The following is a 20,837-nucleotide window of genomic DNA, read 5'->3' as shown; positions in this document are numbered from 1 at the left end:
GTTGTTTGTATCAGCGCCAGTGGTGCAAGAAGTATTCAGATGCTTAACTTGAGGAAAAGATACCAATACATTATTGTCAAAATACTTTTGTGACTTAAGAGTGAGTCCACTAGTTTAATTTTGGAAATGCATTTTGTTAAAAGTAGCTGTTTAATAAATCTAGTGGAGTAAAAGTACATGATATCTATACAGTAGCATTACATGGAAATACTCAAGTAAATTACAAGTACCTCAGAATTGTACTTTAGTACAGTTCTTGAGTAAATGTACTTAGTCACATCCCACTGTTATTTATTACATTGTCTTCCTGGTCCACAAGTCTAACAACAAAAAAATGTTCCTGTTGTTTTGCAGACACCATGGTGGAGCGAGTCCCTGAGTCCATCAACTTTCCCTCTGAGGAGGAGAAGATCATGACGTTCTGGAAAGATAAGGACTGCTTCCAGGAATGCCTCAAACAGTCCAAGAACCGGCCAAAGTAAATCCAACTGTTTCTTCTTTATATTTGTTTTTTATACGAAAAATGTATCTCTACAACTTGTTGTTTAAGTGTGAGATGAGTTGATCATATTTGTTAAACATGTATTATATTGTATTTTAATGAGAAATGATTATGAACATTTATTCAGTGGTTCAGAACAGTCACATCTTTCTACATCTTTCAATTCTGGCAGTGGTTAGGAATTTTATAAGGGATTATTAGTCAAGCTATTCTGCTGCCAAGTAAAGAAGTGGCTTCTCCTGACCAACCGGTTACCATTTAATACGTTCAGAATTTGATCATCATGACTATCAGTACTTGTTAGTAGTATGTACTTAGAAACAATGGCCCATTGCATTTAGTTTTATTAGTGAAAATGTATTTATTTTCACAAGTTTAATTCACCACAATACAGTTTTTTATTATTTATTATGTTTCCTTTCAAGCCATCAAAATATTTAAATGTGTTGAATTGCAGTGAATAAGCAAACCCTCCCCAACACTACAACGATTTCACACGGTATTTGCTTAATAACTCTTCCAAATCACCTGCTCTGAAATGAACACAGAATCAAACCACTGATGTGACAGTGTCAATAAAAGGGAACAGCGTGACCTTTTTATACATGGCAAACACAAACGGCTCTCCTTCATTTTTCTTGCTGCAAGTTAAAAACAGAGATGGCAGTGAATGTGATTTTCTATACAAAGAAACCATGGATAGGCTTGTATAACTTGACTGAACAGGTTTACAGTCATCATCGTCATATTGCCTTAACCTCTCACATTCACTTTCAAGCTTTTTATTAAAATAAGTCTACATCCCGTTTCCCAACCAGGTACACCTTCTACGATGGCCCTCCCTTTGCCACGGGTCTCCCCCACTACGGGCACATCCTGGCCGGCACCATCAAGGACGTCGTTACTCGCTTTGCCCACCAGAGCGGCTTCCATGTGGACCGGCGCTTCGGCTGGGACTGTCACGGCCTGCCTGTGGTAAGAATCTGTCTCTCTGAATACTGTTCAAATCACTTTTTACTGAAAGTTTGGCATGGATTATCAGATGTATTCTTGGGTTTCTGTTTTTCTTATTCTTCTCTCTTTCTGTGTAGGAGTATGAGATTGACAAGACTTTGGGCATCAAGGGGCCTGACGATGTGGCCAAGATGGGCATCGCTGAGTACAACAAGCAGTGCAGAGGCATTGTCATGAGATACTCCAACGAGTGGGAGGTGAGCATTCAGGAAGGAACAATGTGTGAACATGTTTTTTTATTTTAATGTGTCAATCAAATAGCTTACTAGAAGTGTGAAACTTTTAGAGTCACACAATTGTAAATCAATTTAGATTCAAAACTGATTCTTAGATTCACTTTTTAATTGCTTTTCATATCCCTTACCCATTCAACCAATGCTTATTATTTTCCTTTCCAGACTGCAGTGAAGCGAATGGGAAGGTGGATTGACTTTGACAACGACTACAAGACTCTCTACCCATGGTTCATGGAGACTGTCTGGTAAGGATTTAGCATTTTACATGGACAAGTGTGCGCCTGAAGACACATCATTTATATTGTACTTGTATACAAGGAATTCAATTAAGGCAATATTTGATCTCTAAGAAACACAAAGTCATTTTCATCTGAGATTTCTTTAAATGTAAAGTATTCATTACGGCAGCTTTAACTTTGTTATCCAAAAGTAAATATGGATTCCAGCCATGTTTTAAACAGTTAGGTCACATGAGTTCAGAGATGTTAATGAAAATCACAATCCACCTGCATCCACGCTTCATGTCTCCAGTCTGTCCTCTTGTGTGCAGTTTGTCTCTCCTTCCTGTTTAAATGTTTAATGTGTCTTTTAATCATTGAACAGGTGGGTGTTCAAACAGCTGTACGACAAGGGTATGGTTTACCGAGGAGTCAAAGTCATGCCTTTCTCCACTGCCTGCAACACCCCCCTGTCCAACTTCGAGTCCCACCAGAACTACAAGGTTTGCACACATCCCACCTAGAGTGACAAAGTGCAGCACCACTAACACAATTTACTGTCTGGATGTAAATGCTGAATTGACTTCATCTCTGTTTTTATTTTTGTCTCCAGGACGTTCAGGACCCGTCGGTGATCGTCAACTTCCCGTTGGTGGGGGATGAGGATGTGTCTTTGATCGCCTGGACGACCACACCCTGGACCCTGCCCAGCAACCTGGCCCTCTGTGTCAACCCGGAGTTCTTCTACGTCAAGGTCAAAGGTGAGAGACCAAGCCTGACGAGTGCTGTGTCAGTGTATGCTGCTGCGGAGCTTTACACTGTGCTGGTTATGGATGACATTTGCATCATTAGACGTCAATCAAACTCGGACTTTACAATGCTTATCCCAATTAACTTAAGCTTAGGGACAGCATCAAGTTTTACCAACAGTTACTTGTAACTTGTTTTTTTTATCTTACATGGTCCTGTAGCTGTTTCCCAACAATCCACTATAAGTATACATTTTTGTAAGACTTTATGATTTTGTACATTTGTCCGTCTCTACGTCCTTATACCCTTTTGGGAAAGCATTGAGGGTAATATTCTTCAAACTTGGCACAATCATCCACTACAAATCAAGGATGAACTGATTTGATTTTGGCAAAGGCAAGGTCAAAGTTTCCTTACAAAACATATTTTTGACCATTACTCAATAATTAATATGCTAATTAAGATTGTTAAAACAGATAAACGGTTGTCCGAGGCATACAACCGTTTATCTGTTTTAAGTTTGCATATTGAATGTTTTAAGTATATATTTATTGTGTCACTTAACTACTGTGAACACGCTTTATACCTAAAATTGCATATCCTGTGTAGGATCAAATTAGGCCACAGGTTAGGTTCTTGAAAATCAGTGATTGTTCCCCCGAGCAAACACAAAGGTCCCCTGATGTGCTGATTGGGACTGATTGCTGCTCTGTGGATCTTGTGTGTTTGTGTTTGAGAACAAGTTTTTGTACAAATCTGTTCCCAGTGTTATCCTGTAGTCAGGATACTTTCAGATTATTGCAAGAATCGGCAATCATTTATTGCTGTCGTCTGTACTTTCATGCCATTATAGGGAAACGTTGTGGATTACTAGAGTTACCAGGATGAATTGTTTTGTTTAATGATGCTGCTTGAATGCTGTAGCCTAGGGCAAACGTTTTATTACTGAAGCCCTCGTGAGTTGAGTGTTCTGGACTAAAGTATTGGCTGAAGGGCGATTTTAATCAGAAAGAACAAACAAAAACAAATTAACTGCACATTTGCACCACGAGGAAAGGATTTTTTTTAACACAATGTGTTGGCAGAGCTTCCAGCCTTTGGCTTAGTGTTAGCTGATGAAATAAAACGCTTTTGTTGTTGTCTGATGAGGGACTCTCTGTCACTGGTTCTTTGTGTTATTGTTAAACTAAGAAGCACTTCACATTCAGCATCATGCTGAAGCACAACAGGACCGTGGTTAAATCACCCTGTCGGATTCAAACAAAAGACAATTACATATAGTTACTTGCTTACAGTTTCTACATGCATAAAGGATGCATCAGTGTTTTTGTAATTATAAGTAATGACTTCTTATAGGCGCGATCCGAAATCAGTCTGTGATGGAAATCTTGCCTGAAACCTGCTACATCTCTTAAAAACACACAAAATAAATTCAGCATCCTTTTAATACTAGAAGAAAATAAAAGTATTCTATCATTGAAATCGGCAGTTTTATTCATGTAAATGCACGTCCTCTACATTAGTGTGTGCTACAGACCTGAGAAAAAGGGGATGAACCACAAATCAGGTCACGTTAGAATCTGTTGTCCTTGTTCAAATATATAAATAAATGACTCCAGAGAGGTGGCTACTGTTTTTCATGCTCCTGCTGTAGTTTTTGGTTCCCTGTGAGAGGAACTGGTGGGTTTTTAGAAAGGGTGACCTAGATTCATCCCAGCATGCAGCAGCCTCTGTGGGCCTGCAGGGGGCACTGTTGAAGCACACACTGTCGTCTCACTGCACCGCCTGTGCTGTGCTGCATGAGAGACCGCCTCGGAATACCAATGAAGGGTTTTTTCTGCTCAGCCTCTCTCTTTTTATCTCCCCTCCTCTCTCTCCCTCCATCTCCATCTAATTCTTTCCCTCTCATTTTCTTATCGCTCTCTTTGCATCCACATCCACCTGTTTTTAGTCCTTGGTTGTTCTTATTTTCGGTCCTTTTTTCCTGTCTATCTCTTCCCCTCACTGCATTTGTCGCCGTTTGAGTTGAGGGGCTGTCAGCAGCAGCAGGTCTGAGCTGTGCAGTCATTTGTCACACCACTGAGGGGAAGAAACATCCTTTATTGATGCTGCCCCCTCCTCTCTTGTAATGTGTCTCCCTGTCTCAGGCCCTTTGGTGTTCGCCCTCTTCACAACAGTTGTCCCTGTTCCCAACTTTTCCTCTCTTTTTTTTCTCCTAAAATCCCCATTTGGCCAGTTTTTCCGTAGCGTTCAGTTTCCCAAAATGTCAGACCGTTATCCTACATGAGGTGGCAACTTTTCAATAAGCCCACATGCTGGGTGACATGAGAGGGTCTTTACCTGACCTTGACTTTATGTCTCCTTGTATTATTATGAAGCAGGACTTGACCTTGAGCTTTAGCAGATGTGCATGTAGCGAGGCTATTAGATACCTGGATTTGAACCAGGTAGGATGAGCTGTTGTTTATCAAACATGAAATTCAGCTCAATAAACATAAATCATTCTGCAGGGGCTATTTAGGTGGCAGACTTTGAAAAATGGCCCGCACCCCCTTCACAAAAAAACCGATCAATATTTATTTTTCTCACCTCATTACACATCTGTGAGGTTCGAAAGAAAAGAAGGAAAAAGAAAAGAAAAAACACAGACACAGTTTCTGCTCCATGAAACACTAAATATACAAAGGCCAATGCAGCAAAAATAAATAAAACACTCAAGAAATATAACACAGTTTGCATTAAAAAAGACAATTAATATGCTCAAAATAATGTAAACATAAGTTGATACCAAGAATAATTCAGTAATGCTCTATTTTTGCAGATTTTTATTTGACGAATGGGCAGTACACCTTTTAATGTATTTTTAAAAGCAGTGAAACTAAAGATTTTCATTCTCGTCGCGTCGGCGCATTTGAATTTGTCTTCATGTCATTGTTCAGTGTGCGTCCATGTTACAGAAGCTAGGGTTTCTTTTAGGAAGCCTTGGGATAATTCTGTCCCCTTAACGCAGGCAGGCAGCAAAGTGTGAAAACTCAGTTATTTTTCTCCTCAGATAACGCCACAGAGAAGACCTACATTTTGATGGAAGCCAGGCTGGGAGCTCTGTTTAAGTCGGAGAGCGAGTACACTATCCTGGACAAGTAAGTACACAAAAACCTATAGCAAACATAAAGAATGAATACCTTAAATACTTTTAATTTTAGGTCTGTGTGAAATGTGACACAAATCGTTTGATATATTGCTATGACACATTTATGCTCCCCTCACGTTTTATCCAGTTCAATCAGGTTAAATTAAAATGTGGTTTATGAGCAAATACCTTCTTAACTAATGACACTACCATCACCCATTGGTTGTGCTTGTGGGGGCTACTTTGCCAATGTTACCACATTAAAAGTTTAAACTAATACATGTTAAACAATATACCTGCTGACGTCGCCATGCTAGCATGATTTAGACATTAACCTTTAAGTTTTATGTTATTTAGGTTTATTACCCTCAAAACATGCAGATGAGTTGTCAGTACATTTCTTAATCTCAAGTAGTATCTACAGACTTCCTTTCATTCTGCAACAGCCTCCTCCAATCAGAGACATTTTGAACAGCTGAACAGTCAGATTTACGAGGGATTGAATAGTGATTAGATGAAATAAAGTGTGAATGACAGATAATGAAACAATGATATGTTTTGTTGATGTGATCAGATTCCAAGGCAAGACGCTGAAAGGGAAAAAATACAAGCCTCTTTTCCCGTACTTTGCCAAGGTTAGTAGTTTGTGTTCTTGTTCCTGCCTGCTGCATGTGATATATATTGTTTGCCACAATATGAAGACAGACCTATGTCTCACTTTAATTACCTGTCTGACCACAAATTGGCATCTCAGTTTACTCTCTCTTCATCTGTCTTTTAATCTTTCTTTCTCTCACTATCTGTGGCTCTATTTCTTCCTCACCACTCGCCGCTGTTCGTCTGATTCTCCTCTTCCTTGTTCCTCTTCAGTGTGGAGAGCAAGGAGCGTTTCAGGTGGTGTTGGATAACTACGTCAAGGAGGAAGAGGGCACAGGAGTGGTCCACCAGGCACCTTACTTTGGAGCTGTGAGTGTCCTCTTTTTTGTTCTCCCACACTCTGCATATATGTATTTATTTATTTTGATCAAGAGATGGATCGCTTGGTTTATAAGATATCACAAATAAACAAGATTCCCCATAGAAATTCTCTATGTGAACAAAAAGGCCCAAAGATATTGAAGTTATAATGATTTGAAACAGAAATAATATGTTTTAGAGGCACATACTAGCAAATACTTAAGATTTTGACTTGATACATTACTCAATAGTAGTAAGAATGCACTTTATTGGCTGATAGTTTCAGTACCACTACTGCAGTTTAACAAAAGTATGCTTGTATGATTGATATATGATATGATATGAATATGTCTAACTGAGGAGGGAAATTACTAACAAGTGTTTTTGACAACAAGTTTTCCAGACCAGTCAAATAATAATATAAAATGGATGTTATCTAACAGTATAGTTTTGAGTTTTTAGCTGCACTAGAATAATTGGTTAACAAGATGAGTGCTGTTTTTGAAGAAGGCAATAAGTGAAGGAACAGACAAACCAGTGACACATTTTCCTTTCAAATAAGTATTTGGTGTTTTGTCTTATTTATGACAATGTGAAGAGTGGTTCAAGTGGATTTAGAAATTGTCAGATGAATATGACAGTGACAGTCACTGGTTAAAGCAGTCAACCTCTGGGAAACACTGCAGCCTCTGCTGTTGATCCTGCTCCCCTCTGTCACTGTCATGAGATCCACCTGACTCTGGTGAGCCTCACCCACCTCCTTTTTAATTACTATGTACTTCGCTGAGTGATTCTGAATGAAATTGAGAAACACTTCTGAAACGTTGCTACTAGAAGGCTTGTTAATCCAGTTTTGCAGATGCTTATATGGAGCACACTCTGGAGGAAAACAAGGCCATCTTCTTTCAAGTGTAACTCTGTTGGTAGCTTCCCCGGCATCTTATGCTTATAAAAACGCACCCAGTCCTGTTTTGTCTTTCTATGAGCACATGCAGTCATTGATATCTATCACTTTAAAAGAGGACTAAACTTAACCAGAAACTACATTTGTTCTTGAAATGTATGTGAAACAATAGGATTTGTATTAATGATAGAAACAATTGGTTGTTCAAAGCTTAAGCTCAAGGCAAACATATTTCATTAATTAGGATGATCAGGACCCACTGGTCTTGAATTCTATATCCGTGTTTTTTTTTTTTTTTTTAGAGTTTTGTCCTTCAATACCTTCCTTCTAGTTTACTTTGCCTTTTTTTAATGTTTATTTGTGAACTAACCCGGTTACATTTATGTGGATGCTTAAGATAGTTTTATGGGATATTTGTATTGAACCCTGCATCATGTATTTGTACAGTGTAGTCCGGTTTATGAGTCTTGGAATATTTCACATCTACCATACATTTGAAACATAAAGTGGTGTTTATTTATAATTTTTTTTAACTCAACTATCAAAATACGGTAAATAGCTGAATTGCTTTTGTATTTTAAGAGTTTCGACATTTTGCCAGGACCAGGTGGCAGTTGCTCAGCTCGTACAGCCTGCTGTAGGCTGTAGATGTTCATATACTAATATTACACAAACTGTGAAAAGTGAAAAAGCTTCACAGCGCTGTGCTGAGTCCAAAAACCGTCCCACACAATCCCAAAACAAAAGCTCACTGTCTTGTTTTCCTACGACCCACACAACCCCTAGCGGTATGTGCACTACAGGTGCTCTGAGCAAAAAGATATATTCTGCAGCACATGAAAAATCCATGTCTGTTCAATGTAGCCGAACGAGAAATGATGACCGGAGGGATGTAAATAAGTCTGACTGTAACAGACCTTCCTTGCTTAAAGAAGGGGTAATAACCAGGTAATGGAAACCCTGGTTACAGTGCTATCAGAGGTATTGGGTTATTTCTAATAGGTTAGATGCCCTTGCCAAAGGCAGATTGAGGCCCCTGCGGCTGTAGCCAGCTGTGGATAAACGCTCAGTCTCTCTGTCTTAGCTTCCTCTTCTGCACTCTGCTTATTTAACTGCAGCTCAGTCCCTATGGGGACGTAAAGCAGCCCTTCACATCAACATCACACATATACATTAGCATTTAAATGTTAGAATTTGTTCTATTTGGTAACAGTTTTGTTATCCAGTGATCACATTCAAATGGATTGGTCGTTGAACATTTGAAACACGCATACATTTGCTCTGAAGATATACAGTGAGGAGAAATGCGCTGCCAAAACACATTTTTCAAGTTTTATGTTGTTATGACTGGATGTGAAATGACCCTGTGGAACATCCATCTTGGATCTTGACAGAGTGTTTGAATACAAAATACATTTACAGCTGGACAGGACTCCGACCTTTCATGCATAGCTGTCACATGCCAGTGGTGCTTCTTCCAACACGGCAAAGTATGTAGCTCAACAAGGCGTATGATATGAGGTCATAACATATCTCTGAGCTGCCTAAGGGGATATGTAATTGGTTATTTGTATATACAGTTACACAGCATCTATTTGGACAATAGCAGTGAAACAAAACCTTACCTTGGAATACAGTGTCAATGTTTATAGATAATACAAGACGATGCAACTTAATTACAGTCACAATTTCAAGATGTAGTAATAGGCTGCAGTCTATGCCTTTTTTTGTTTTTATAATAAGGGCCTCAACTTACACTTGTTTTCATAATTGCTGAATGATTTACTAATCCATTAACAGTTTTTTTTATATAAAACAAGAACATTTTGAGTGTAATTACATCAAACATACTTGGTTCATACTCTCATCTTACTGCTCCACGGTTTAAAGTGTGTTATTTAACAACCAACCTTACTTTGAATGGCCACATCAAATCGAGTGTTTGCCGATGTTTTTTTCTACCTTGGAACATTTGTAAAAATGAAGTAGCTTCTGTCTTATGGAATTACTTAATCGAAAAAAAAAAATGTATTATATATTAATGCATTTTTATATGTATTACTGATGAATGGGAAGTAGAAATGCTTTCAACCACTAAACCCTTTATCTGTGTATTTTTCTCTCTAGGATGATTTCAGGGTGTGCACTGAATACAAGATCATCGCGAGGGACCAGGCTCCGATCTGCCCTGTGGACTCCTCGGGCTGCTTCACTTCAGAGGTCACTGACTTCGTGGGACAGTATGTCAAAGTGAGTGACACATCAGACATTTACATGTAGATTAGGTAAGCAGAAATTTCCGCCTTCAACCACTGATAAAAGCCGCTGTGGGGATAAAACCCGCAACAATATTGATAGCTGGTGTAATTCGGCATTTCATTTACCGCTTGCTGGGCGTCCAATCTCCTATTTTACTCCATTTCCTCTGTGGATATCTGGAAAATACATCTTTCTATAATGATGTTTTCCTCTTTCGTTCTGGCGTACTAAAACATGCCCTTTCTTCACGGCTTTAGGTTTAATGCTTTTTCTAAAATTGTTTTGACATGATAAGACACTGAAATAATTATGTTTGTAATGTAATTGTAAATTATTCTTTATGAGCATGACTTGTTCATTGAAGTGGAGAGAGGTAAAGGAATTATCGTCATTGTCACACAGTTGTGTACAAAACCTGCTGTCGAAGCACATTCATTGTTTACCAGAGCACTGTGTTCCCTCCCTGTCACACCCAACTTAATTACCATCCTAAGTGAATAGTAAATGAAAAATAGCAGTTATACATGATGTGATCACTATTTCACATCCTGGCGAAGAAGGCCAGGGAGTGGACTCCACCCGCCTGGACACTAACAGTACAGCGTTAGCTAATAAAGAGTAAGCAACCACAGTCTTCTGAGAGTCTGTCATTATCCACTTTTGAAATATGTTAAAACAGAGCGTGAATTTCATTGCTGTCTGAGACATTCTTTATTGCCGCATAAAACCCGGAGGTGATCTGAGGGAGGCACAGTCGGGACTTGAGCCACGCAAAGAGAAGCCGAGAGAGCAGCTGTTCTTCTGTTATTACTGAAAAACAAACCCAGTATTTTGCACAACATGAGAGCTGCTTCTTACAGCCAGAAGAGCCTGCAGGTCAAAGGCTCCAGCAGCAAAGTAAGGGTCCAGAGCCCGTCACCTTCCCGGTGCCGTGGATCCTCCTATGACAGCCGCGGACGCGCCGGTAATCGCAGCACTGCCGTTGAGTTGGGCACAGAGATACACCAGCAACATGCCAACGAGAAAGAGGAAATGCAGGAACTCAATGTCAAGTTTGCGGGATACATCGGGAAGGTCCAGGCGCTCGAGCAGAGAAATGGTGCTCTTCAAGCCGAGTTAGCCGCACTGCAGAGCCGCTACAAGGGAGGCCACACAGGCATCGGAGAGGAATACGAGCTCAAGTTTAAAGAGGTGCGTGATCTGATCGAGGCCCTGACTAATGAGAAGGGAGCGGCTGATATTGAACGAGGCTACATTGAGGAAGAGGTTGAAGTATGGAGACTAAAGCTGGAGGAAGAGCTAGCACTCAAGGAAGAGGCAGAGATGATCCTGAGGGAGTTCCGCCAGGATGTTGACGGCGCCACACTACAGAAGGCTGAGCTGGAGAAGCGCATAGAGCAATTGGTGGCCGAGATAGAGTTCCTCAAGAAGCTGCACGATGAAGAGGTGGCTGACCTCATGAAGCAGATCGAGGACTCAAAGATTACCGCAGATCTGGATGGCGACCGGCCCGACCTGGCTGCTTATCTGCGCAACATGCGTGCAGAGATAGAATCAGTCGCTGCCCGAAACGTCCAGGAAGCTGAGAAGTGGTACAAGGGCAAGTTTAACACCCTCAAGGAGCACGCTGGCAAACACGAGGAACACACGAAGACCATGAAAGACGAGATAACGACCTTCCACAACCAAGTGACAGAGCTGCAGAACCAGATTGATGGGCTGAAGGCTCGTAACTCAGCCATGGAGCAGCAGCTGGAGGATATGGAGATGTCCCACATGGATAAGGCGGAGACCCTCGAGGGTGTCATTGCTCAGTTGGAGACCCAGCTCTGCGAAACCAAACTCGAGATGACCAAGTATCTCCATGACTACCAGGAACTGCTGCACATTAAGCTCAAGCTGGATGTGGAGATCGCCACCTACAGGAAGCTGCTGGAAGGAGAGGAAACCAGGCTTGGAATTGCCAAAGATGTCTAAATATTCGTGACGAGAGGATCCGCAAGTCAAAAGCAGCAACAGCGAAGACCAGCAGAGCATTGTGGAGAGGAGCAATCAGCTCATACTTGTTAAAAATATTCTTCCCCATCCTTCCCTTCTTCTCTAACCTTGCCCTCTCCACGCAAAGAACTGGGTGTCATTTGAAATGTCTAACTACAAGTGCCAATTCGACACCTCGATCCAACAGACGAGGACTATGATTCATATTTTAAAATTGGCAAGATGTTTTTCAAAGAACGGAGGGAAGAAGTATCACTACTCTACTGAGGTGCTGGCTTGCAGACATACATTTAAAAAGACTGAATGTGGCTTTTTCAAAATGTTGAATTGAATCAGTAAGTGTGTGATCATAGTCTGCTTGCCTACAAGTGCCTCCCAGTCCTTCGTTATTTAAATGTTTACATCATTTTCTTAAAAACAACTCTCTTGTCCTTCTTCTTTACTAACCATCTCTACCTTGTCAACCATGTTCCCGTTTCATGGCCCTTAGGCCTTCTTAGTTATTCCTTTTTCCTACAACACACTGGTTGAATTCACCTTTCTTTTTTCTGTCAAATCAACCCTACTGTTATACGTCCTTCACCTCCTTTCTAACATCTTTTAGCCACCAGTGCTTCTCTTGATCCAACTTAATGATCCTACCTCCTTTACAAAAAACTCTCTTGTCCTGCTGTGATGTACCACATCTCAACCCATTTAAAGCAGACCTGATTACATCAGTGTTTTGCCTGGTCTTAACTCCACATCCTGATTATTCCAACTGTTTAGACAAACAATTATTGACCATTTAAACTAATTCTGACCAACTGTTGCCTAATAAAGATTGAAGTGAGTGCATACAAAATATTGCATTGGCCTTATTTATTTCTCTTGTGAGTTACCTGTTGTACCCTTTATGATGAATCTCTTCTTACTGGTCTACTCCTTCTCTTGCTTTATTTCCCATCAACTCTCTATCCTTTTCCTCAGTGTATCCTACTTTATTTTAACCCAAAAAACACTACATCTACTAAAAAGCCTTGTTTTACTGAGTCAGGCTCAATTAATTACAATTATTTTAGTATTTTGTCGTTAGCTTTATCCCTCAAATAAGAAATAATTTGCTCAGGAATAAAATGGCTGTGTGAATCTAGCCTTAGGTTGCACGCTGGGTCTGCTACTTTAACTGGGTAGGTTCACATTATTAAAAGAGAAGCAGAAACTATGCTGTGTGTAATTATACTTTGTCACAAAAAGAGTCACACATGTGTGAATAGTCTAGTAAATATATCAAGTAACTCTTGTTTAATCTCAATTGGCCAGGTGGTGAAATGTTCTCATTTGGTTGTAGGCAAAGGTCCAACGAATCTCCACATCACAGGTGGTCTTTCATGTTTTAATGAGCCTGGGTCAGGGCATAACAACATTTACTCCTGGCTGAGAAACTTTAAAAGCCCTCGATCTACAAAGAAGTCACGACCAACGTTCTCCATACCTCTCGTGAAAAGTCATATTTATGAGCTTCCTGTGAATGGTACTGTGAGCTTCGTTAGAGGGGGATGAAAAGGCACAGGGCTGATTGCTTATTAGATTGTTTGTCATAAACAATGAGCTGGATGACAAAATGGCCAATTTCTCCCTACATCTCAGATGGTATATATCAGACCTGAATGAGCAGACTGACCTTTGCTGCAAATTCACCTTCTTTATTTCGTAAAGGGAAGTATAAAGCCAGAGGGCTTTTAAGGATCCTGAGCTTTCCTTCCTAAAGGGAAAAATGAATACAAATCTAAACATTCAGGCTAGTAATAGAAAGGGAGTCAAATGTTTTCTCCTTAACTCTAACTTTGTTTAGTGAAACAAACTGCCAGTGATTCTCTGTAGGGCAAGAAGTAAATAATACTTTTTTTACCAATTGGCAAACCGTAACAAACATTTTGCTATAGGTTGCTCTTGAGCAGGGAAACCACTGGTCTGTACTGAACAAAAATAATAATACATTTTTTTATTATAACTAGGAATATGTACACCTGTAGTTGTGTTTCTACACATTTTGAATTCACAATCTCAGAATCTAACAATAATATATATATATATATATATATATATATATATATATATATATATATTAGGGCTGTCAGTCGATTAAAATATTTGATCGCGATTGATCGCATGATGTCCATAGTTAATTGCGATTAATCGCAAATTAATCGCACATTTTTTATCTGTTCTAAATGTACCTTAGAGGAATATTTTTCAAGTTTTTAATACTCTTATCAACATGAGTGGACAAATATGCTTTATGCAAATGTTTGTTTATTATCATTGGAACAATGACAAATATTCTCCTGAATATTCTCAACACAACAACCTGGAACCTCTCTCTCTCTCTTACACTCTCTCCCAACCCTGTCTACTTCTTTGCACTGAGCCAGTTTCTCAAACAGACAAGCCTGTTTACAGTTGTCGGCGAAATCCGCTCCTCTGTCTTCATCTTCAGTCAAAGCATGAGACTGAAGTTCCCACCTAGGGTCAAAATAATGCTTTGTGATGTGCAGTCGACACGTTATCTAACGCAGCCCCTCGTCCTCCACAATGTTAAGCTGTAGCCACCCATTTAGCTATCGCTGTTGTTGTCCAGGCGTCTCCCTGGCAAACTTTCAAGCGTGGTCTGCCGCAAGCGAGCGGCAGGAGCGGGGCTGTCAGCATCAGCTGTGTGCTTGGCTTGCGGTTTAAAACACCTTTTTTGTATCCATATCTCTCGCTAGAGTCTCCCAGCATCCAACTAACAACAACAACAACAACGTCAAGCCTTTGGGCTCTGAAACTACGGGGCGGGCCGAGGACAAATACAGATGCGTTATTAACGCGTTAACTTGACAGCCCTAATAATAATAATAAATAATAATAATTCCTTACATTTATTATAGCGCTTTTCCAGATGCTCAAAGCGCTTTACAAATACACATTACACACATGTAACGGTCATGTACTGTGGACAATACCCACAGAAGCAAATTCAGGTGAAGTGTCTTGCCCAAGGACACAACGGCTTTACAGACGCAGCGGAGGCGGGTTTCAAACTGGTGTTCCCCAACGCCGCCTTGATCTGATGATCAACGCACAGCCCACTGCGCCACTCCGCACATCTCCCGTAATAATAATGTGTGTGTGTATGTATGTATATATATATATATATATATATATATATATATATATATATATATATATATATATATATATATATATATATATATATATATATATATATATATATATAAATAAATATATAAATAAAGAAAGTAACTTCAATTTATTAATCTCCTTTTTTCCAATTTAATGGTATTTTCCCATGATGTTCACCTCCTTCTTTGCTTTCACTTTACACATTATGAAATGGCAGTCTGGTGTAGTTGGAGGTGCGTCACTGCACACTAATGCCCACACCCTAACTACTTGGGAACTTACGCTTGTATTTCATTACTTTTTAAAGCTGCATTTTTAAGTCATGTCTAATGTTTTGTTTATTTTTTACAGGATGCTGACAAGAATATCATCAAGTGGCTGAAGGAGAATGGTCGCCTGATCAATGCCAGCAGCTTCAAACATAGTTACCCCTTCTGCTGGAGGTGAGACAAAGAGTCAAACTGTAAAATCTGAACGCTGTGTCACATTAGCAGCTTTGTTTCAGTCGTCCACTGTAGACCCTTTTAAACACAAATAAGAGCAGATGTTTGGCCTGTACAAATTAAATATGGTATTTTTTTCTACTTCAATACAGGCAAGCTAATTTTGTGTTAAAGGCAGTTCAGTGTCAGAGCAGAGGTTGGGCTTCTTCTGTGTTCATTTTTCCCTCTGGAGCATTAGTGCAGGATGTCATTAGAGGTTTTGTGGTCTCTACTCAGAATCATTTCACATGCAACCTCAAGGTCCCACATTATCACATTGTAACTAACAGCCACATGCAGACCTACACGCATACACATACACACATAGTATTGAGCAGACTAAATCACTGTCTCACTTGAAGCGGCTGCAGACTGACCTGGGCAGGATTAATTAACCCAGCAAATGTGCAGAAATACTCTTTCTAAGCCACAAGGAGACACTGGCTCGTTGAGATGAAACGGTTGTGTTATTAAACACTCGGCCCCTGTACGGTAGAGGAGGGAGCTTGGTTTGGACTGAACTTGAAAATGATGTTCTCTAAACCACTAATAAGTGGTGGAGCTGAAAAGAACAATGCTAATAAGACATGAAGCAGTAAAGAGTCAAACAAGTTAATAGAATTAGGTTCATACAAAGTGAGATTTACAATTTAATTTGTAAATGACTGACCTTATGTACATTAGGTGCACATTCAACTTAATATCACTTTGCTTATAATTTCCACAGTTTTTCTGTGGTTGAGAAATAAAAACTTTTTTTCTCAAGATGGAGTCCACAGCTATGCTCATACTCTATGACGATGATTGAGACTGATGTGAATGTCATTGTTTTTGCAGATTATTGGTGATAAATCAAACTTCTGGACGAATTACACTTTTGACTTGATGGCTTGCACTATAAAAGCCCAATTGTTAAATGATACAGATATGTCAGTCCAAGACGGTGGACTGACTAGCCGAATGAAAAAGGCAATTTTCATTTTTTTTTTAAAGTCCTTATTTTGTAGCTGATCTTTTATGAAATGTGTTTATGCTTTTTTTTTTAGGTCTGACACGCCCCTGATTTACAAAGCCGTCCCAAGCTGGTTTGTGCGAGTGGAACACATGGTGGACAAACTACTGGCCAACAACGACAAATGCTACTGGTAAGCTGGGGATAGTTAGCTTGGCTGCTTAGCTTAGCATCAAGTGATCTAAAAATAACAAGTTGTTAAGTTCCCACACAAAAACAGTCATGACTCTGCAGGTTTTATGTCTCTGCAGGAGAGCTCTCTATTACTGGGCATAGTTTTAATACAAAAAATCTGTATTTCTTATTAAATGGTGTTAAAAAAAACCCTAATTATAGCATTTTTATTATGATACACATGGGACTGATCTGTACTTGAAAACATTAGCATGATGCTAATTGTAAAGGCAGAATGTGGTGCAAAAGAGAGTGTCAGCAGGATGGCTTTGCTAAATGGTATTACCCCTGGTGCTCCCAGTGCTCTTTCCTGAGCCACAGTAACTGCCTCTGGTAATGGGACTGTCAAACTGAGATGAATGACTAGCCGCCAGGAAGCTGGAGACGCACTCATGAACACGGAGACCTGCACTAACGCACACATTACTTTAAAGGCCATATTCCTTTTCTGAGGGATACAAGTGTTGTATGGTACACATTACTGTACAATACAGTATGTTATTGTGCTTTTGTAATGTAGAATGTGGCATTTATTTCTGCCATTGATTGAATTTATTTTTCTAACTTAACACTTGGTATATAAAATCTCACAATACAGCTACAAAAGGCCATAACAGGTACACAGAGCCCACGGTGAAATCCTCTATCAGCTCAAAACTCCAAACCCCATGATATTACATGTAATATTATATAGATAACTCAAAAAACACAGTAAATATTCACATCCAATGCATTACTAATCGTTCGGCAGTAGAATGCAGATAAATGTACAATATTTGTTGACATAATGAAACATGTATTACTTTATTCTTTAGACTGTATATCTAATCTAACCATTTCTATAATTTATAAAGCTGTTATGCTTGGTGAGCCTTGAGGAAATTCAATTTAAAGTATATATACACATTTCCTCACTGTCTGTGGGTGCAAGGTTGGTGCTCCTAGAACTTTCTAATTAAGCTTATTCTCCAACATTAATTAATTGATTTTCTTTAAATACGATTTTTTTTCTTTTTTGATTGGACTCCACGTTCTTACTTTAGTTTTAATCTCAGGAATAGTGTCTGTCTGTGTGTCTGTCTGCTTGAAGGGCTCAGTTACTTTTTATAAAAATTCATGTTCACTCGTGTGACACTTAAAAGAATCCTTGAGAAAGCAAAGTGCTCGTTACCATATTCTTAAAGTGATTTTCATTTTTTCTTTGGCATTCCTTAAATGGTGCATTGGGTTGACTCAGGCCAAGTATATTTTGAGCAAGTTCAGACTGATTTCTCGCTGTCTTTCTGATTAAATTAAGGGCCAAATTAATGAGTGCTTGCAGGGGGAGCTGGTCCCTTTTGAGGCTGAAGGTGCAGGAAGCTGAGTCACTGGCGCCTGATTTCAGAATGTAGTTTCTTGACCATAAGTGAGTGTTGAGTGATTGGTCCTAAAATAACTCAGGCTGGATTATTGCATTTTTTCTCCATTGGATTTTTCTCTTCTCTGTCTATTGTTTGTCTATTGCATTCAAACCCAACCGTTTGCTAAGTCATTCTTGCCATTTCTATTTAAAACAATGGTTCCTTGATTTTAGACCCTGGTAGACAAAAGTAGGCTTCTCCTTCTCTCTCGACACAGCAACTGTTACAGATTTAAGCTATTTAGCTTATGTTAACATTTCTGCTAACATTAAAGCAGACAAACACACACCTGAGTGGGTTGTAAGAAGAAAGCACCAACCAAACTCTTCATGTACTGACTGTCATTCTCTCTAAAGACTCCTGCTAACAGCTTCATCATGTGATAAAATCCAACGCTTGACAGACCTGTCTGTCACAAAGCCATGTGGGAAAAATCGCTGTTCACAAGGAGGGGTTTAGCAAACAGTCAATTATTATATATGTTGCATAATGTTCATTGGCTTTTAATTTTCTACCCTCCAGTTATTTTTACTTTTCCATCCGCCTTGCCTCCATCTTGCACACACTCATTCAGTCCTGACCACAACCTCTGTCTCCCTCTTGTCTCCATCCCCAGCGTCTCTGACTTATAATAGAAGCCTGAACATGTTAAATGGCTCTTCTGTGCGTCTCGAGCACAAGACAGCACACTTTAATTCTACATTTAGCACCAAGCAGGAGAGGGAGGGCGAGAGGGGGAGGAGTGTTCGAGGGGGGGAGGAGTGTTCGAGGGGGGCTGGTGAGCAGCAGCAGCAGTAAAAAAAAAAAATCATTAAATTGATATATTAGGGGCCTAAATAGAAATGCCTCCTACAAATGGGAATTGATGAACTCGTTGCTTAGCGCGTGGATCCAGACGAGGATTTATACCCCCCCCCCCTGCTCGGTTCTGCTGAGCAACACGGCCTGGCACAGCAAGAGAGGAAGAGATTGTGAGATAGTGGATTAAAGCTAGAAATCGGTCGAGGCAAAATGGGAAAAGAAGAGAGCAGAAAAGGGGTGCAGAGGAGGAAGATGCCTTGAAGGGAATGTTAACCTTTTCCGATGAGCTTCATAGAGAGAGCAGTGCAGCGTTTATTTTTAGGGCAAAAACGAGGCAGCAAAGGAAAATAATTCAGCTCAATAGGAACATAATAGACATGATAGTCATTCTTGCTCTTGTTGGAAGTAATATGTTGTACATGTAATTAACATGGTATCTATAGGGCCTAAAAAGCACCAAGAAATATTACCCACACCCACAGGTGGGTTTACTCTGATAGGTGGCTGTTCAGTCTTTTTGTTTCAGATTTATACTAAAAACTGTCACTACTGCCTACTACGCGCATACATTTATAACGAGCAAGTTTAAAGGAACATCGATAAATGTAATCATCATTGCATTTGATTCATCCATCTATCTATGAGTACTTATATATACTTATATATATTTATGCCACGTATCCCGATTGCGCTATGTTAAGAAATTATGTGAAATGTAAACATTTTCATTTACAGCTGGCAGGTACTGAAAGAATGAGATTATATTCAATTATTTGAAGTCACGTCCCTGTTGTTTTCTATTGTATTCTTCGGACATTTGATGGTATGACATGCCCATTAAAATGCAATCTATGCGGTGTGGAAAAGGTTTTTAAAGTCTGTACATAATGAACCCTGCAGAATATAAACGTTAAAACAAGAGTTGATTGCAATATTTGTCTTGCGTGTCATTTCAAGCAAACGTTGACCTCCCTCCTACACACACACACCTGAATCTTCTGGTGGTTCCAATCATGTTTCATATTTTTAAAGAATAACTAAAACCCAATTCATAATCTTTCTGTCTCTGCAGGGTTCCAGAGTTTGTGGGTGAGAAGCGTTTCGGGAATTGGCTGAGAGACGCACGAGACTGGGCAATTTCCAGGAACCGTTACTGGGGCACGCCGATCCCTCTCTGGGTCAGCGACGACTTTGAGGAGGTCAGGAAAACACACAAACACACACTTGTTGTGCATTTAATAGAGTGCTTAATCCTTCTAATGCGTCTTTGTACTCTGCGGAGATCACACAATTAGTCTGTGTCATGACCAAATACCAAGACACTTACTCTTTTCACAGGGTTGGCAACACTCACAAATCAATAGGGGCTCGGCATGAGAGAGCATAATTGAAAAGTTGAAGCACTTTTATTAACTCATGAAATAAGTCTGGGAGAAAACTATTTTATGTCTCTCCAAAGAGAATTTTAGTCTGCTGCAAGAGTACAGAAATCCAACCCAAATCCAATCCAAATCGACCTCTTTTTGACACTCGCATAATTTAGAATATGTGAACCTCTTTGTGTGTGGAGGCTTGTGTAGGAGAGACTTCCCATCAGGGTGTCTCATGGTGAGTTGACCATGGTGTCAAACCAGAGAGTGACTCCGTACTGCAGTCAGTCAGCTCCCCTCAGGCACCATTACCCAGTGACTCCGTAAACTCAACACATGAATGATTCATTAATGTAAACGGCAAATAAACACAAACCAAAATGTGTTGGTTTCTCTTCATGCCGGTTAAGGCGACTTCAAAGATCCTCAAGACAAACAGCGATAGGGGGGAGGAAGGGAAGGAAG

At 39.8% G+C, this 20,837-nt stretch overlaps 2 protein-coding genes across 2 annotated transcripts in view; both read left to right on the top strand.

Annotated features, from left to right (window-relative positions):
• iars1 (isoleucyl-tRNA synthetase 1) overlaps positions 1-20,837 on the top strand; it is a 51,924-nt gene that overhangs the window by 608 nt on the left and 30,479 nt on the right. The window contains exons 2-14 of the mRNA XM_034135028.1: positions 355-478; positions 1,321-1,477; positions 1,594-1,713; positions 1,915-1,997; positions 2,356-2,473; positions 2,584-2,731; positions 5,773-5,860; positions 6,425-6,485; positions 6,721-6,816; positions 9,839-9,961; positions 15,485-15,576; positions 16,662-16,760; positions 20,075-20,201. Of these exons, the coding sequence (XP_033990919.1) occupies positions 360-478; positions 1,321-1,477; positions 1,594-1,713; positions 1,915-1,997; positions 2,356-2,473; positions 2,584-2,731; positions 5,773-5,860; positions 6,425-6,485; positions 6,721-6,816; positions 9,839-9,961; positions 15,485-15,576; positions 16,662-16,760; positions 20,075-20,201 (1,431 nt within the window). The 5' untranslated portion in view covers positions 355-359. The remainder of the gene's footprint in view (positions 1-354; positions 479-1,320; positions 1,478-1,593; positions 1,714-1,914; positions 1,998-2,355; positions 2,474-2,583; positions 2,732-5,772; positions 5,861-6,424; positions 6,486-6,720; positions 6,817-9,838; positions 9,962-15,484; positions 15,577-16,661; positions 16,761-20,074; positions 20,202-20,837) is intronic.
• Positions 10,811-12,009, top strand: LOC117486535 (vimentin-like). Its single transcript, XM_034135029.1, has one exon. The coding sequence runs from the start codon at positions 10,811-10,813 to the stop codon at positions 11,945-11,947; it is 1,137 nt and encodes a 378-aa protein (XP_033990920.1). The 3' UTR covers positions 11,948-12,009.

The sequence above is a fragment of the Trematomus bernacchii genome, unplaced genomic scaffold (genome assembly GCF_902827165.1).
Source record: "Trematomus bernacchii unplaced genomic scaffold, fTreBer1.1, whole genome shotgun sequence".
Classification (NCBI taxonomy): domain Eukaryota; kingdom Metazoa; phylum Chordata; class Actinopteri; order Perciformes; family Nototheniidae; genus Trematomus; species Trematomus bernacchii.
The sequence above is the reverse complement of the archived record's forward strand: the minus strand, read 5'-3'. Positions and strand labels throughout refer to the sequence as shown.